The 17,803-nt window shown below is 46.4% G+C and overlaps 1 protein-coding gene across 2 annotated transcripts in view; it reads right to left on the reverse strand.

Moving 5' to 3' along the window:
• Positions 1 to 17,803, reverse strand: part of SETBP1 (SET binding protein 1) — a 356,530-nt gene that overhangs the window by 169,103 nt on the left and 169,624 nt on the right. For both annotated transcript variants that reach the window (XM_028098411.2, XM_088019447.1), the window contains exon 3: positions 4,167 to 4,220. In XM_028098411.2, the coding sequence (XP_027954212.1) occupies positions 4,167 to 4,220 (54 nt within the window). The remainder of the gene's footprint in view (positions 1 to 4,166; positions 4,221 to 17,803) is intronic.

Raw genomic sequence — 17,803 nt, forward strand, 5'->3', positions numbered from 1 at the left:
GCAGGAATGCATTTTTTCAAGGTCACTTTCCCAGCACTGAGCCTGGACGTGTGAAACCCTGCATCTGAGTGTGGGCCCCATGCTATGATTAGTTCTTCACCACATTCCCCACCTGGGCTGTCGTAAGTGTGCACACCAGTGCCCATGGGCGCATTCACATGGACACTCCACTGCAAAATTTAAGAAGCCTTCACATTGGGGCATGTGGGTGGCTCAGTAGGTTGAGCGGCCGTCTCTTGATTTTGGCTCAGGTCTCGATCTCAGAGTCCTGGGACTGAGCCCCGTGTCAGGCTCTGCTCTCAGTGAGAAGTCTGCTTGAGGATTTTCTCTCTCTCCCTCTGCCCCTCCCCCAGCTCTCTTTCTCTCTAATAAATAAATAAATCTTTAAAAAAAAAAAAGAAGAAGAAGAAGCCTTCACATCTCTGCAGGAGCCAAGAAACAAAGAACTAACTGCCAAGAAGCCTTGGCAGTTATCCTAGATGAGGACAATGGATTCAGCATTTGCCTGGGATTGCTCCTAGAGATCTCTTGCTCCTGGAGATCTCAGCTCGCAAAAGTCATGCAACGTCTAGCAAGGGGGAAGTGGTAAATATATGACGAGACCAGCAAGCAGACAAAAATGGCCAGTTGCTAGAAGATTCTTCAGTGACATGGAAAGCATGCAAACAAAGAAGAAGGTAACAAAAAGCATATAAAATATGATATCACATTTTTAAAAATCCAACAGATGCGTATATATCAATGTACAACAAAGACCGTAAGACTATACCACAAAATGTCATTTTCTAGATTTCTGGGGTGGAGTGAGAGATTTTTGATGTTTTTCTCTACTCCCCAGATACCTTTTTTAAGTTATTTTTTTTAATAGTGTCCATCACTGCACAGGTTACAAGTTTTTTTTTTCTCATGATGAGAACTTTTAAGACTTAGTCTCTTAGCAACTTTCAAATACACAGTATTATTGACTAGAGTCACCATGCTGTACTTTACACCCCTAAGACTTATTTATTTTATAACTGGAAGCTTGTATCTCTTGACTCCCTTCACACATTCCAAAATTTCTACTGTGACTACTTACAGGTTTTATACTGGGGCCGGGGGCGGTGGGGGGGGGCGGAGAAAGAGAAAAAAAGAATGGAGAAGAAAGCATATAATTGGTGGACTTTACTAATGGGAATAAGATGCCTGCTTTCATTCTCATGGCGGGTGGAAAGGGATGGTCGGGCAAAAGGGGATAAGGGTCCTTATTTCCAACCATCCAAAGATAAGAAGAAAAGGAGACTCACTGTGTCTGCTCCTTCAAAAGGCAAAAGAACAAGCAAATAGAAAATAAAGATGTGTTTTGGGTGGGAACCAAATGGCAGTGAAGGGCCTGAGAGGTTTAGATGTGAATTTCAGAAGCTTTTCCACCTGGGCCTTTAAAACTTGCTGGGAAGAGCCACCTGTCAGCCCCGGCCTGACTCTGGGAGATGGTTCTCCCTTGTGCGGTGCAGAGGCCAAGTGCACCAGGCTGGAGAGAACACCCACTGTTGTTTGGAAGCCTTGGAAGCTTTAGCATCTGCCAGCAGGCTCGTCCTTGGAAGTAACGTGCTTATTTCCAGGAATGAGCATGCTGTCTTTACAAACCAGTAATCATGGACAGAAAGACAGACAGTCACTTCCCTACCCTCCTCTTCTCTGTGTGGATGCAGAAAGTACAGAGACAGAGAGACAAAACAGTGTAGTGCCATACAGTTGTCACTCCACACTTTCAAAGCCAGGGACGGTCAAAGATGAGTGAGGACACTGTGGCTCTTTTCCCTAAGCGGCTGCAGCAGGAACAGGCATCAAGGAAAAGAAAACCCTTTACATGCACTTGGTAAGTGTGCATCCTGTGAAAGCTGACAGGCCCGACTGCAGTGAATCCCCGGGGGGACATGGGGGGTCCTCGGTGTCTCAGTGAGTTCCCCTCCTGAAAGTCCGCCACACTTCCCGGAGAGGAACGTGTCCGTGAATTACTGCAGACATCAGGATGTGTGGGGCTCAGTTTCATCTGAAACTAAAAGAGGAAAATAACAGAAGCCAACAATTTGGTGCAGTGGGGCTGAGAGAAGGCAGCCCAAAGCATGTGGGCAGCATTCTGTTTCTGTTCAGAAAAGCACCCAAAAGGGTGGTGTTGACTTGAGACACATCCAGGCCTTTTTGATTTAGGAATAACAGTGAAGAATTAACTTTGATCTGGGCATTACACTCTGGCCTCAAGACTCCCAGGGCTTCCTGGCCTCAGGAACACGCATCCTGAGGAGTGAAAAATATGCATTTATGTCTCCAGCCTCAGGGGAATGACACACAAATGGAATAAAGTGGAAAGGTCAGACAGAACCAGGGGAGTGAGCCATCTGCACCAGCTACTGTGGGGTTATCTGTGGGAGCACGAAAGCTGCCTTTCTAGCATCAGGGCCTCAAATGTTATGGACGTACCCCAAATATACCTAACTTTTCCTTCCCTTAAACAATTCACTTTAAATCTAACATCTAGAAATGTGGCTCAATAGACATGGCAAGAAAATGACCACCTCAGAAAGAATCGATGCCAAAACCATACACACACACACACACATCCCTTCCACAAACTCCGTCTCTAGCATGTGCCTTTTCAAGCCACAAAACATCACACAAGTCTTTTTTTCCTCTTCATTTTTATAAATTTTTGGATAAAAATGAATCTTTAGCTGGGATGCCACTGTGTGTGAGTGTAGCCGTGGATGGGGTATGGGTTGATGTTGATCTTCTTATGTTTCTGTTTCACATTCCCTTAGTGCACCTGCAAATTTGTGTGAATATGTGAATAAGTGAGTATCAGTTGTCAATAGTTGCCAGAAGGCTTGCTGGTTATCTATTTTTAAAACCTCCTTGCATCAACAATGGATCAACAAGGATCCACCGAGGACACCTCACCCCAAACCAGGGCAAGGATTCATCTTTGACCCTCACCGTCGGAGCCCTTTGTTTTGTTCAGTCTCTTTCTCAAACCCCTCACTTTCGACTCTTTGTTCTTGTCCCCAGCTCTCTGTGTGATCTGGGGCCACTTCTTACCCGGACCTCAGGTCCTTAGTACCCCTGCAGGATAAAGGGACACACAGGATGTACCCCACATAGAAGTACAGTGAGGGCATGGTGAACTCTTGGGTGTGAAACAGATTTAAAGAAGAAAACATTGCCAAATATATGGAATTCTTGCTACCAGAAAATGACTTGCTCTGTCCCAGAAGGCGTCTGCCATGAGCGATGATATCTCCTCACAGAGGTATGGAACAATGGGAACCTTAGGGCAGGCACTGGGTTGGAAAGGTGATAGAAAGGTTCATATTGAAAGAAGGACAGGGGCAGGGATGGAGGACCACAGCTGTCTCTCTTGGGTTTACCTCTCTTTGCATATACATGCTCTGTCTCCACTGGGGTGTGTGGGGAACTCAAGGACCTCTGTGTGTCTGCTATGTATTTGTGTGTGTGTGTGTGTGTGTGTGTGTGTGTGCTTACACATTCCTGCACTGACAGGAGTCCCCCTCCAGAGACAGGGAGGGTGATTTTCCATCTTTACCATCACGAAGGAGTTCCTCAGAGAGCCCTTGCCTGCTCCCTTCCATGGTCTGCCCGTGATGACCTCCAAACAGCATTCTGGCCAGAGATAATGGTGGGCTTTCTCCTGCCCAGGATCAGCAAAACACAACCATCTGCCTGTGCGAGAGTCTGAGATTGACCTGCCTGCCACGCCTCGACTCTAAGTCATTTACACACAAAAGAGTTCAGAAATGTTAAGTATACTGTCACCAAGAAGAGAAATACAGGGAGAACGCCAGCCTGCCCTCCACCTCCTTGGTTTAGCCTCTTCCTCCGCTAGGCTGCCCACCACCATGTATTACAGACATCTTGGCCTATGTTTCCCCCCCACTATAAAATATTGAGAGACAGCAGAAAGAGGTGGCTTTGTTTGCGAAGACATGGAGGGAGAAGCTGAAGGAGAGGGCAAGCTACCAGGTCACTGTCAAGGTTGACAGTGTCAGACTGTCAGAGAAGCTGGAGATCCATTATGGGGGTTTCTGCCCTGGCCCCAGCTTCGTCTGCTCATGACCAAACTATGGGGCATTTCTCTCTCCCGAGCTTCACAAAAGGATCAGTGGACTTACCTGTGGCTGAAATCCTTTGAGGTCGCTGGCTGCAAGGTCACTGGCTGTGAGGAGCTGGAAAAGAACAAAGGAGTCTTCCTGAGTGATACTTCTCCACGTCTGCCCACAGTATCCCCAGGACAACTGATCAGCAATGGACTTAACCACTGCCCAGATCTGGAGCTCGAGAAGCAGAATCGCAAAAGGCAAACATGATATTTCTGGGCTAGGAACCTAGACCCAACAGCCTTCTCACCTTGTGTCCACCACACCTCTGACTTTACCTCCCTCTGCTGCCCTCTCTCTGTGTGCCACCAATTCTACTAAGGGTCTTAAATTACAGATCAGGGACTACGTGTGGACTCTGGCAGGTCCACAGGCTCCTGAAATTGTGCATGAATTTATAGACGTATAACACTTCCTTAGGGAGAGGGCCCTGACTTTCTTCCTACTATCAAAGTAGCCTGTGATACCAAAGCTAAGGAGACAGTTACGAACCATCTCCTCTGGGAGGGCTGCTTCTTCCCCTTCCTCCCCCCCCCCCCACTCCACACCTCCCCTTTCCTCTCCTTCTCCTCCCTCTTCTTCTTCTTTTTTTTTTTTTCCTTTTTCTTCTCTTCAATCAGACCAGTAAAAATAACCCTTCCCTTTACCCACCTACATGTGACTCAGTTTCCCTTCATTATATATTACCCTTTGATCTTATATACTATTTAGGTGTTCACGGCTTATGCCTCCAATTGCCATGGTTTAGATATTTTCTGTGTCCCTGTGTTTAATCAATATTAAAGGGTCAAGCTCATGTTTTGATATTTTTGCATCCTCTCCAGAAAGCACTAAATAGAAGCATACGATTAATTACTAAAATGATCACATTCTTTATTGTTGCTCAAAAATGCTGGGAAATTGTAGCATAAAGAGAAAAAGGGCAGATGCTTATTTTGATTCAAGGAGTGTGACTGCTAGCTTTGTTAGGCCTGGAGAGAGTTTGCGAAAAATAGGAAAGATTTCATGTTTGCTGTAACAATATTTTGTTTGGTTCAAGAAAGAGAGGGAGTCATGCTGGGCTCCAGTGCCTCCAGCCTTCGGGAAAGCTCAACTGGGCTGTTCAGCTTCTCTGTATCACTTTGCCAAAAATGATACGTAAAGTGGTGTTAACTCCGGCATAGAGCAGAAATGAGGCAGAGAATGTACACACTGTACCTTTGTCCCCACACCCAGTCCTGACGGCTAGGTTCCCAGGGCTGCAGGTGCCCAGAGAAGGTGGCATTCATCCTGACAGACAGACAGCCAGATTGGCCGCTCTGCTTGTTATGAAATAGCCAAGCAACAAGCCACTGGGGCACTTGACTAGTCACCGAGGGCCAAACCTAATCATAAGACAGTCCCCGCCTTTAACCCACAGTTGGGTCAAAGGAGCAGATGTGTGTATGTCAGTGTGAGCAGAGGGTAGCAGCAGAGTGTAAGAACCCAACTGTGCGTGCACAGAGCAGGAGAGGTCAGGCGCCGCTGCCAAAAGAAGACGGAGTTTGAACTGAGCCTTGCAAATGGAAAGGCCGCAGGACAAGGCGGTTCAGGTGGGGCAGCTGCAAGGGCCAAGACATGGACAAAGAACGTGCCCTTCCCGACCCCGCTCCCTTGGCATCTGCTCATGCCAGCCACGGCACACATTAAGGAGGAAGGAGGGAACCAGGAGACACTGAGGGTCGAGGATGGTCGGGGTATCCAGCAGAGTGTCTGTTGCTTCCCACACTTTTTCTTTTTTAATCTTACAACGGCCATGTGAGATAGAAAGCAGCCCCACTTTACGGAGGGGAAAATTGAGACTTTGCGGAGGATAAATAGCATTTTCTAGGTCACCCGGGTAGTACATGCATTTGGGGTTTAAATCCAAAACTCTATTTTCCCAAAGCTCATCCTCTCTCTTCTGTACAAGGATGCCTCTGGATGATAGCATGTTGGAGATAATTTGTTGAGGTGCCATGTGTAGCAAAAAAGATGAGTGCTACTTTTTTTGACAACGTGCCACAGGCAGTAACATAAAGCATATCCCTATGAATGACCACTCATGGACCCTTCTTCCAGACATTCTTTCATTTAATTGGCAATGACCATCTACTCTTCCGATCTTATCAATGCAGTCTAGGCCTCTAACTTGAGCTTGAGCAAAGGTTAGGGTGGAGCTGGGGAGGAGGGACAGAAAAGTTGGAGGGAGGTTTGAGCATGGGAGTGACCTTTGCAAGGGCAGAGCCACCAACATGTGTTAGCATATAGGACCAAATCTCGAATTCTCTAGGCTTTGCGAATCCAGCAGGCAGGCACCTTTCTCCACCTCCCCCCGCCCCCACCGCCCCTTAACAGAGTTCACCAGACAGAGAGAATGCGTGAGACAAAACATCTACTTCCTCCTAGCTCTGAGATGCTTCATCTGGAAATCAACCACAAGCGTGTTCAAAGCATCTCAACATATGCACTATTCCCTCATGTCAGCGCTTTTGGGATTGAGAAGTTGCCAGATCCATCTGTTTGGATATAGAGATATGGCATCTTTGGTTATTACTTGTTACGTCCCTAGCTCAACAAAATTAGGATCTATCCTACCTTCCTGGAAGCCTATATCCTCTTTTCTTCTCTTAAAAGGAAACCAGATACATGCAATTTAGTTCTTAATTTAAGAACTAAACATTGTTTAAGGGTCTGTTTTGTGCTGTCCTGTGTATTTTTTATTTTTTCACCTAACAAGACCATGCCCAATAAGACCATGATTTATATCTTATGTAACTTCTGCATTCCTCAAAGTGATGAGAGGAGTCTAGACTGGTGATCAGTCAGTAAATACCTGTTGACCAAATGACTTAAAAGGAAAGAGGGGAATACTGTCAAATACTGTCAATACTGAGAATGCCTCAACTGCTGAGCCTGGAGAGCAGAAGTGCGAGAGACGGCTTACGACACCCTTCAAGTCAACAAGAGCAAATGGCACTCAGTATCTAGAGCATTTCCGGCATGAAGTAGGCACTCAGATATTTCAATGAATTAATTAACTTACATGATGAGAGCAAGCTCTTCTCTTCCCGCTGTAGGTTTATGAGTGAATATTGGCTTATACTTCAGTGTCGGTGTCAAAGGTTAAATTGAAGTAAAGACAGGATATAGAGAAAGAAGTTGAGCAGTGAAGGAACCCACTACCACACTGAAGGGAGCTCCCCTTCCTGGGAATGAAACCATACAATGGGCCCGGGGCCATCTGGATGTGTTAGCTTATCCAAGTGGGTTTGGGGGACGCAGTGAGGAGGTATCAGGTGTGGTTAGCAAGTAACTACTAGAACTCCTGAATTCCTTACCTTGGGGATTCTGAACTTCCCTCACAATCTAGCATGCATTCCAGGTGTTACCTGACCTGGGAAACAGCCCAAGGTGAACCTTGCGACCTCCTCCCTCAAGGGTTCCTGAATGACAGTGTGCAGAAGTCTGCTTCTCCCAAACATCCAGCCAGGAACCCCTGCCTGCCTGGCTCCCCGCTTCTACCCTTGCTGTAACCAAATACATGAGCTCTCGGGCCAAACACAGACCCTGCTCCTTGACTACTCCCCTCTACCAAGCTGATTATTTCCTAAATGTCTACACATTCTGCACCCAGGAAGGAGAAAGGGCTGGCCCTCGGCACTGAAGTGTCGTGCTCAGATGGGGCTTAGAAATACAGGACAGGAAGTCCTCCTGTATTCTGTAATTGCAGCCCACCTAGATCTGGACCCCCAAAGAGTTTCAGGACCTGAAGGAGACAGCTGAAGTTCTCTGGGTGGATGAGAAAAGTCACCGTGTCCCCAGTGGGGTCAGGAGGCACCTCTGCTGGGGAACTGGATCAAGGGAAGGTGGTTGAGTCTGAGAGCCCCCACTGGGTCCACCTCTCTCTCCCTTCAATCACAGCGGCTCTGCTTTTCTCTCTTTCATATCCACAAATTAATTTGGAAACAAATGTTCTGCCACTAAAACAAATTTAAACCTTCCAGACTAAGTCCTTATTTTGCAGAAGTTGATAAGTGACTTGTCAAGATCACGCGGTTAGTTAACAACAGGCCCGGATGAGGCCTTTAACCCCCAGTCCCTCTGCAGAAACCCTTGGCCCCAGACACAGTTGGCTGCCTGCCTCTGGTGAAAGTGAGATACATGTGCGCAGAACACAGGGGAAACTGAGGCCTGGGCAAGAGGACATGAGCGTGTCCCTCCACAAAGCCACTGCCCAAACCATCCCCCTACTCAGAGGATGGCCTCATTCTGTCCCACTGGAAAAACACGTTCCCTGCCCAGAGCAGCCTGGCAGTGTGTGGGGAGGGATCCACGACAGGGAGGCAGAGAGGGAGGAAAATGCAATCTGCCATGGCTCTGGGGACTTCAATCAGGCTGAAGTTAATGAAAAGGATCCTGCCTTTTCCCAGGACTGCTAAATGTCTGCACTGCTCCCAGCAAGAGGGCTGAGTGGGTGTTGGGGGAGAAGGGCAGACAGAATTACATTTAAAAGGCAAAGGAAGGAGAAAATTCTTTCATCTCCCTGGTGGAGTGGCCAGTGTTCCTGGGGCCCTGTCTCAGACCATTCTCATTCCTGACACGTCTTGCTGTTCTCTGGAACAGTCCACATTCAAAATATTAGGATGATGACCCTGCTTTCCATTTTTGAGGAGCTGCAATTTCTCTCTTGGCACAAGTGGCTGTGTTTTTCTTTTTCTTTCTTTCTTTTTTTTTTTTTTTTGGTGTCTCCAAGCCTGAGGGGCGGGGGTTAGGGAGCAGAGAGGAGGATGAAGGAAGCTGTGGGGCCCTGAGGGGGCGAGAGAAGAGTCTCTTCACCTCCTGCTCTTCTGCCACCCAGGTCTCTGTGTGGGGGTCTTCCTTTGCTTCCCTCACCCAAAGTCCCCTCCATCCAGCTGCAGCCAGCACCACCTTGTGCCCTCCAGCACTGCCCCTCAAGCAGCTACCCTTCTAGCTGCTAACTTCTACAGCGTTCAAAGTTTCCTTCAAAGGAGGAGAGGAGACAGCTCCCTTTCCTCCCTATGCCCGCCTGCCCCAGGAACATCATTTCCCCTCTCCTGGCCCCTGGCCAAAAGGACACAACTCCTCTAGGGCGAGTGCAGCCTAACACATCCCCACCGATCCCCCAGGCTGACCTGGGACACACGCATCTGGGAAGGGGGGTCACTGACACAAAAGTGGGGGGAGAAGGGTCACCCTGGACATCTGTCCAGAAGGATCTCAACCTTGCAGACAAGCAGCTGGACAGATTGAAGCCTGGTTGCACTGAGGATCCTCTAGGTCATTTGCCCTTCCCCCATATTTCCTCCCTTGTGGGCCAGAGAAATAAATGATGGCATGGGAGATGGATTGGTGGGTGGGTGGGTGATGGATGTTTGGATGCATGGATGGATCCATGGGCAGATGGATGCATGCATTCATGGATGCATGGGCAGGTAGGCAGAGAGATAAAAGAACACAGCAGTGATGGCTTTAGGGAAATAAACGCTCCATTTTTAAACTGTCTTTAAATATACCATCCTTTCATTAAATAAAACATCTACTTAAGGGGCACCTGGGTGGCTCAGTCGGTTAAGCATCTGACTCCTGATTTCGGCCAAGGTCATGATCTCAGGGTCGTGAGATGGAGTCCCATGTTGGGCTCTGTGCTCAGCAGGGTGTCTGCTGGAGATTCTCTCTCCCTCTCCTTCTGCCCCTTCCCCCACTCACCCTCACTCTCTCAAAAAAAACCCCTTCTACTTAACCCCATTTACACACACATATTCAAACTGTTCCCCTTTCCTATTTTATAGGAAATGGATCTTTTTCTCCCTCTTTACTTTGTGAAGTGTCACTTGCTTCCTCCTTTGTCTATAGGATGGAACCTGAACCCCCTCCCAACCCAGCCCCTCAGCCCACACAGTTCAGGACAGCCTCTGTGGAAGGCACTGTCCCAGCAAGCTGAGACAAACACCCAATCAAATGTGTGACTGAGTTTGTTGGAAACCAACTAGCCCCACTCTCTAACCTGGCAAAAAGGAAACTGAGGCTCAGAAAGATTGTGAGTCACCCAGTGGATAATCTGGAACAAGGCCAACCCTATGTATGCAACTGAGAGAAAGTTTTAGATGCCCTCACACGGAGGACTGGGAGACCGTGAAAGGGCCCCAGGGAGCTGCAAGGTAAGTCAGGGGTTAAGAAAGAAAAAAGGGAAGAAGGTGAAGGTGACCACCAAGCGGCAGGCTCTGGAAGCACCCACCAGCAGTGAGCCCATTGCTCCACTGGTGCTGCAGAAGGAAATGTGGAAAGTGGAACAGGGAGGTGAAACGGAACCGTCAGGTTGCCGCCACTCATAGGGCCAATAAATGGCCACTGCTGTACAAAAGGGTATTAGTTAGACTCGGAGGAAGAAGACGCATGTCCTAGCCTGGTTTTAGCTCAACTCATGGTGGGATCTGTCATGGGCTCACTTCACCTGTCCGGGTCTTCTTTTACTGCCTATAGAATGAATTCTATGGTCTCTCTGGCCCTGCACTTCTAGCACCCCAAAGTGTCCTTAGCTCAGGGATGCAAAAGAGATGGAACAGACTGTCTCTAGTTTCTTCCCTCTCCTCTTTTCCAGCAACTCTCCCAGCCAAACGCACACCTTTAAGAGGCTGTCTATACTGCCTGGAAGAATCCCTAATCAGAAGGAGGGAAGGGAAGGCGGTGGGATGGTCTTGTACCGCGTCTCCATTACTGGACTGGTGTGCAGACAGGAACTTAGACAGATGGTCACTCAGACCGCGATACAGACTCATCAGCCCAGTGAGCCTGCAGTCGTATCCACATTCGAGCTCAAGGTAAACAACCTTACAATTCTGAAAGCATTAGTCCACCTGCCAAAACATTTGGGATGTGTGGTATAGAAGCCAAGCAGCTGGCTTCCCATCAGCCTAAGAAACAAGTAACACACTTAAAGCTGCCATCCTGGTCCAGTTGAGTGTGCTTTTGCTAAATCCCCTCAGCCCTCATGGAATTTTAAAGGTTGAACCTGAAACCACTGACAGCTCCAGCCTTAGCTATGGAATCCCTTCCCAAAGAGCAACAAGGATGACTAATAATAACTGAATATAACTCTAAGCAAGCCTGGTCTTGAGTTCTTATTTATTTTTTTAAATGACGGGGTTCTAATATTTACAGGTGAGATCTCTAACAAAATCCCCTAGGTATGCAGCCAAACGAGCTTTACTTTTTTTTATTTTTTTTAATTCCATATATAACCTTGCACATATAGTCTATGTTCTAATGGTGGTATGTGTATTTGGTTATTGTCCAAGTCACAACTATTTCCACTTCTGAGTGGGAATGTCTTTAATCCTTCTTCTTGTAGATTAGAGCTGTAACCACAGACACCTAATGACAGAAGAGGACTCTAAGGCCCTAATCTAGAACTCTCTGAGACAATGAGTCTTGTTTTATGTTACTTCAAACTGGTGAACTTGTAGAAGCTTGTCCCACCGTCTTTGAAATTTCCATTAGAATTATTTTTAAATGCCTTGTTCCTTAGACCAAGAAAAACAGATATCACGGAGAGCATCTTGTGTGGTGTTGGGTGGGAAGTTTACAAAGGTCAACCTGGTATAAAATGGTGACACGTGACATGGATGTTCACAGCCCCATTTCTTAAGGATTTCGGTAAGGAGGAGCTCAAGGAGGTTAAGTCATTTCTGAAGGTAACAACTGGTAGGAAGTAGAATGGCTACGGAGCCTCGTTTGGCTGACTCATGTTTTTTGTCACTACATCCTAATGCTCTGAACACTCCTCTTTGGGGAATGCGTGTTATCAGAGGTTCCATCACATCCTCTGAGATGCCCCGACACCCCAAAATGAACCATGCATAACAAACTTAGAGAACAGTGCTTTTCAAAGAGTACCCTGAGGAGCCCTGGATTCCACAGAAGGGTCCCGGGGACTATGAGCAGGTGAAAGATGCGAGCTGAGGTGAGGCGTTCCAACCCCCAACCCACTTTATCCAGTTATTTCATATTGGACTTCCGTGTTAAGATGATTTAAAGCTTTGTAAAAAGAAATTTGGAAAACTCATATCTTCGAAGGCCCTTAGATAGGGGAATGCACCATTCACAGTGCTAACAGAATATACCCGGGGAAAAGAGAATTAACCTTTAGAACTCATTTTAAGAACACATTAGACCTCATTTTAGGAACACAGCCTTTAATACTTGCCATGAGTTACTCATCAGAAAAATGCATTCTCTTCCTTTCTCTATGCTTTCTGCTGGCAGTGATGTCTGCTCTCTTCATCTGAAGTTCAGCAAGCTACATGCTTAAGAAAGCATAACTAATTTACCAGGAAAGGAAGGAGCTAAAGATATGTTGCTTCTCAGGAGCACAATCTGGGCTGTAGGTCCTTTCCTTCAAATGAAATGAAGAAATCGCATTGCAAGCATCTGTGGGCTGTTTCCAAAGACGGTAAAAGGCCAATAAAGGAGGTTCCCCTCATTGAACATATGCCAAGCAAGGCTGGATGCTGAGGCAGGGAGGGAATCCACCCCTGTCTCCCTCTTCTCATCATTTGCTGAGTTTCTGCTTAGAACTGACCAGATGATCTGCTCGCTTGGCTCTAAAACTAGTATTAAGGCTTTCAAATGTGTCCCCTCGGCGAATCCCAGGAAATTGATTTACAGCCCTAGGCTCACTCACAGCAGAGAATGGAAAAGTCAGAAGGTGCTTGCTTTAGAGAGGGTCTGAACACTAGAGTCAAAAGCTCTGCTCCTCAGCTCGATGTGGCCAATTTGGCTGAGAATCTGGGTCCCTCAGGCCAAATCTGGAGCAATTTATCAGTTACAGGTGAATATCTAAAAGGGATACAGTCAAGCAGGACCCAGTGAGAGCGGAACCTCGGAGATGCAAGTAGTCAGAGCTTCTGTAAGCCTCGGGTAAAATGGAAGGATCTCCTCCAGAAAGCCTACCCTGAACTCTTGGGAATGATAATATGAAAAACAATTTATTTTTCAAGACCCACTTTTGCCTGAGATTGTGCCAGGTAGATGCTTTAGCTTTGTTATCCCTCTTAATGTTCACATTACCAATGCAGGGTAGTACTGTTTTCAACATTTAATAGTTGAGCAAACTGAGGCTCAAACTGGTTAAATAATTCACGGTTATGGAGGCAAAAATGGTAGAACTGGAATGTGATCATGATGCTGAATCATGACAAGGCCAGTCCTCTGCCTAAGGCATCTATGGCCCCCTTCAGGCATGCCTAAATGAATTGGTGCTTTCTCCCTTCCTACAATGCCAGGGAGTCAGCCCTGGCTCCAGAGACATTTTTAGCATGGACAGCTGTGCCCCAAATGACCTGCCACGCAGGTAGGAGCCAGGCTTCCCATGAGCCCCGGGCAGCCGCACAGCATAGGCATTTAGGGTAATGTCCTACTGTCTCGATCTTCCCCTTAAATTTCTCTGAACTCAAAGATAACATTTTCAAAGGAGCTCTGCTCATGACTTCTGGCTGACCAAGACTCACTAGTGTCTGCCACAAACACCGCTGCTTATCATGTGTATCCTCTCTTCCTAACCAAGTTTATACTCTCTCTCCCACTCCCTTTTTTTCCTCCTTTCCTTCTTCCTATCCAGCTACTAAGTGCCAGGTTCCAGGAACCATCGCAGATGCTGAGAATCCCCATAAACTATTTAATGCTTTCCAGGGATCAGCTCATATCATTATACCTTCTCAAGAACCTCATGAGGCAGTACCATGAGTACACCCATTTTACGTATGAGAGAGCAGAAACTTAGCCACATGAAATAACTTATTCAAAGTTGCAAGACAGTAACCGAGAGATCCAGATAGTCTGCTTAATTCCATTTGAGACCAAGGCCTATGTTCATTCTTAACTACTCCATATGTGTGGTGCTGCCAGCAGTCTAGATGCTGACATAGGTCACACCTCCTCCCACTTAGAAAAGATCTCTGTCTTTTAGGGACGCTAACTAAGACACAAAGGAGGCAGGTGTTCATTAAAAAAAAAAAAAAAAAAAAAAAAACACCAAATCAGTAATGAGAAGGGGATAGTTGCATTCCAAGGAAGAATAATATCATTGTGTCACATAAGTGGGCACTTTCAATAATACACAAAAATGGGAAATCCCAAGTACTCCATCTCTGTTACTATAGGCATGAAACATGGCTTATGTCCTCCTTGAATGCAGCAGAGCATGAGGACCAGGAGGAAGAAGTTGTCAGGGCAGTTTTGCACCTGACAGAATGATGGAGCTGGGCAGCAGCAGGTACAATCTTCAGGGGAGACAGACAACCATCTTTATCAAAGATAAAAGAAGTGAAACAGGAGTCCTTCCTCTCATTTGCAAGAAACAACCTTCACAAACTAAAATTTGAAAGACAGTCTTTGTTTACCAAATACCTCTGCTTACAGTTTTCATCAGAAATATTAGTTAAGTGTTTTTAAAGAAGATCTGGTTATTTGCTTATTCACTTTATTTAACCAAGTGAAACGTGCTCGTTTATATGCTGTGCTTTTGGTTGAAATGACAATCTCTTTGAGCTGCCATTTGTAAACTCTTCGCACAACCAACGTGCAACCTCTTTCACAAATGACCCTGCTTTTGCATTGGTGTTACAGACCCTGCAAGTGCTGAGTCCTCACTTGGTCCTGCCACTCCCTGGGACAGTAGTTCTCTGAGGACCCAGACATCTGGCTGTTTCCAGAGTGGTTCTTCACCATTGACGATAGGCTACAGGGTCTGCCACAGCTTCTAAAGATGACCCCCAATATATAAAGCTAGGAAAACGCCTTCAGAAAGTAGGACTAGAATCCTATCATGATGACTTTGAAGGAGGCATGGCTCCATGGCATATATACACCCTGGTACTTTGTTAAAAATCTCTCCCTCTTGTATTTTATACAGGACTTCTGGAAACGGTTTGGCTGTTTCCTGGGGGTGGGGGGAGGTGCATGTATCTGTTTGTGTTTCATGTAGTCCTGCCTTGACTGTGGTTTGCTTAAAAATGGTCTCTTGTGATTTCACTCTCAAGAACAAGAAGATCGTCTCACAGAGGTATCTGGAAAATGGAGGTCTCCCCTTTATCAAAGTAGCTCAGTCAAATGTGGATTCTATCTACCTACAACTCTTCTCCAAATAAGGTATCCTTATTTTGTTCTCCCTGAAGTCTCATGTGTGCCTGACTCACAGCCCACCCATTTTTGGACAAACTTGCCCATAATTTCTGGCTGCCTCAGTTGGAGATGCCTCTCTATACATTGCCCACTGAGAATGAACAAAATGAATGTACAACACAGATGCTGCATCAGCAGGACTGGATGTAGCTGCTAACTCAGTCTGAGACCCTTAGTAATCATATGCCCAAGCCATTTATTTATAGCACAAACACAAAGGGCCTACCACAGGGACTGGCGATGTTCACTTTTGCAGTCATATTTGGCAATTCACTGGTAGTGCGACCTCATGCAATTCACATCTCCACCTGGCTCTTAGCATTCCCCACCTCTGACATGAGGACCTCTGCAAGATCACCTCACGATCTGACAGCCTGTGAGTTGGGGAAAGGCTATAGGTGGTCCCACCGCTCACCTAGGGCATTATCAGGCTTCACACACACCACCTATCACTAAAGGTACTTGGGGGTGAGATATCACAGAAGATGGTGGAGCGGTCAGATGGTAAGAAGAAGGGCACTTGGCAGAACTGAGGAGTTAGTGAAGCCTAAGCGTGTCTTCAGAAGAATCCATGCCCTCCATCCCTCGTTGGTCTTTCAGAGAGTAAGAGGTCTCTTGTTTCTCTCCACATCCCTTCCGACTGAAGCCTGGTTTCAGGCAAGTATCCACTATCAATCAGTTGTATCATAATCACCGTGTGACTATTCTCAGGATAGCTATTTGCTATGTTTCACTTTTAACCAGGCAAGAAAAATTGGGAGTCTGCATGTCTTTTGATAAAAAGAAATTCCAGATCTAAGGAATTTGAGAGAGGCCCATCAGTTGGAGGGCATCTGCTACATGGGAGCCATAGGAAGCAAGCCTGACTCTGGGGTAGAAGAGGGACAAGAGCGGGCGGGGTGGGGAACCACAGCTACAGCAAAGGAGAGTCATGTCAACGGCAGGGCCCCATCTCTCCAGTCACCCTATGGCTTTCCTTGACCTTGTGTGATACTAACAGGAATCTCAATTCTAAGACACACAGCTTATTTCCACATAAAATTTAAGAGTTTGACAATAGGGCTGTCTTTTAATTATGTACTCTGTAATCAACCAGGTGCAAAATGGCTGGTATTCTTCATAGCCAAGTCACAGGGAATGTTGCCCTATTTCATGCTATAAAGTGTTTTCATTATAACAAGAAGGAAGCATGAGATGGATAAAGTACTTTTACTCCCTAAAGCTAAAAAATTTCAAATGATGATCTCACTTAATCATCCCAACAGCGATACAAAACCGAAAGGGACAGAAACTATCCTGCTTGTTTGACAGATGGAGGAAATGAGGCAAAAAAATTCGTCAGTGACTTGCCCAGGGCCATGTTCCTGGCTGTAGAAGTCTTACTGTGGAAGGGACCTTGGGGGGTGGTTATCCAGACCAGCCTCCCTCCAAAGCAGGAATCCCCTTCTCGAACTTCTCTGACAGATGGACACCCAGCTTGAACACTTCAGAGGAAGTGGCACTTGCTATTTTAGTGCCGCAGCAAGAGTCTAGAGCAAGCTCTACCTTTATTCTGTTGAAATATGCCTCACTGAAACTCGTCCCCAGAGTCCTGAGAACAGAAACTAACTGCTTGTTTTTTTAAACCATCATGATCTTCCTGTCAAGCAGGGAATGTGAACCCCATTTTACAGATAAGGAAACAGATGGACTCATCAGCCCACTCCAGGCCGCACATCTCAAGTTAGAACCAGATGCCAAACCCAAAGGATTTTAGCCTCTTCTCCTTTCCCATGCATTCTCCAGCTCTGCACATGTGCACATGCTACAGTATGCTCAGTCCTGCTGCCAGGAGCTGTCCTTGGCACTTTTGGTTACAGGTATCAGATCTGTACATCCCCAGGTGGGATATCCCAAGTGTTTTTGATTCTTCTTCTCTGTATATGGTTCCCAGTGTCATCACCACAGAGCTTATAAATGCCCCCCTACGCACACCATATCGGACGGAGGAGTAATTGTTACTAATCAGTCTTGTGCTGACAAATCTTTAATAACTGACTCTCAGAGGGTAGCAAAACCCAAGTGTAAGGCATTTGCCAGTTAACTCCCATAGTGTAAAGCACTCCTGCTGTTTCAGGCTACCAACCTGAAGGCACTGATTGCAGAGCTGGGAACAGATGTGCTCAGTTGACTCGCACCACCATGAGCTGGCTCTATCCAGCACACCGCTGGTGTACCCATGGGTCTATCTGCTAAAGACCACTGACAGCTGTACTGGAACTCAGGCCAGGTAACTTGTATGGAACGACACATCCCAACAAGCTCAGGAATTAATATGTCCTCTGTGCAAATCTTGGTGTGAAATAAGCCCAGCTATTGAAAGGAATAAATGTGAAAGATGCCGATATTCATCCAATAAAGTCATGCAATAAATATTTATTTTTCTAGGAACTGGGGATATAATAATGACAGTT

This window comes from Eumetopias jubatus, unplaced genomic scaffold (genome assembly GCF_037043125.1).
Source record: "Eumetopias jubatus isolate StellerSeaLion01/CBP00866 unplaced genomic scaffold, mEumJub1_p1.0 scaffold_16, whole genome shotgun sequence".
In the NCBI taxonomy this organism is placed as follows: domain Eukaryota; kingdom Metazoa; phylum Chordata; class Mammalia; order Carnivora; family Otariidae; genus Eumetopias; species Eumetopias jubatus.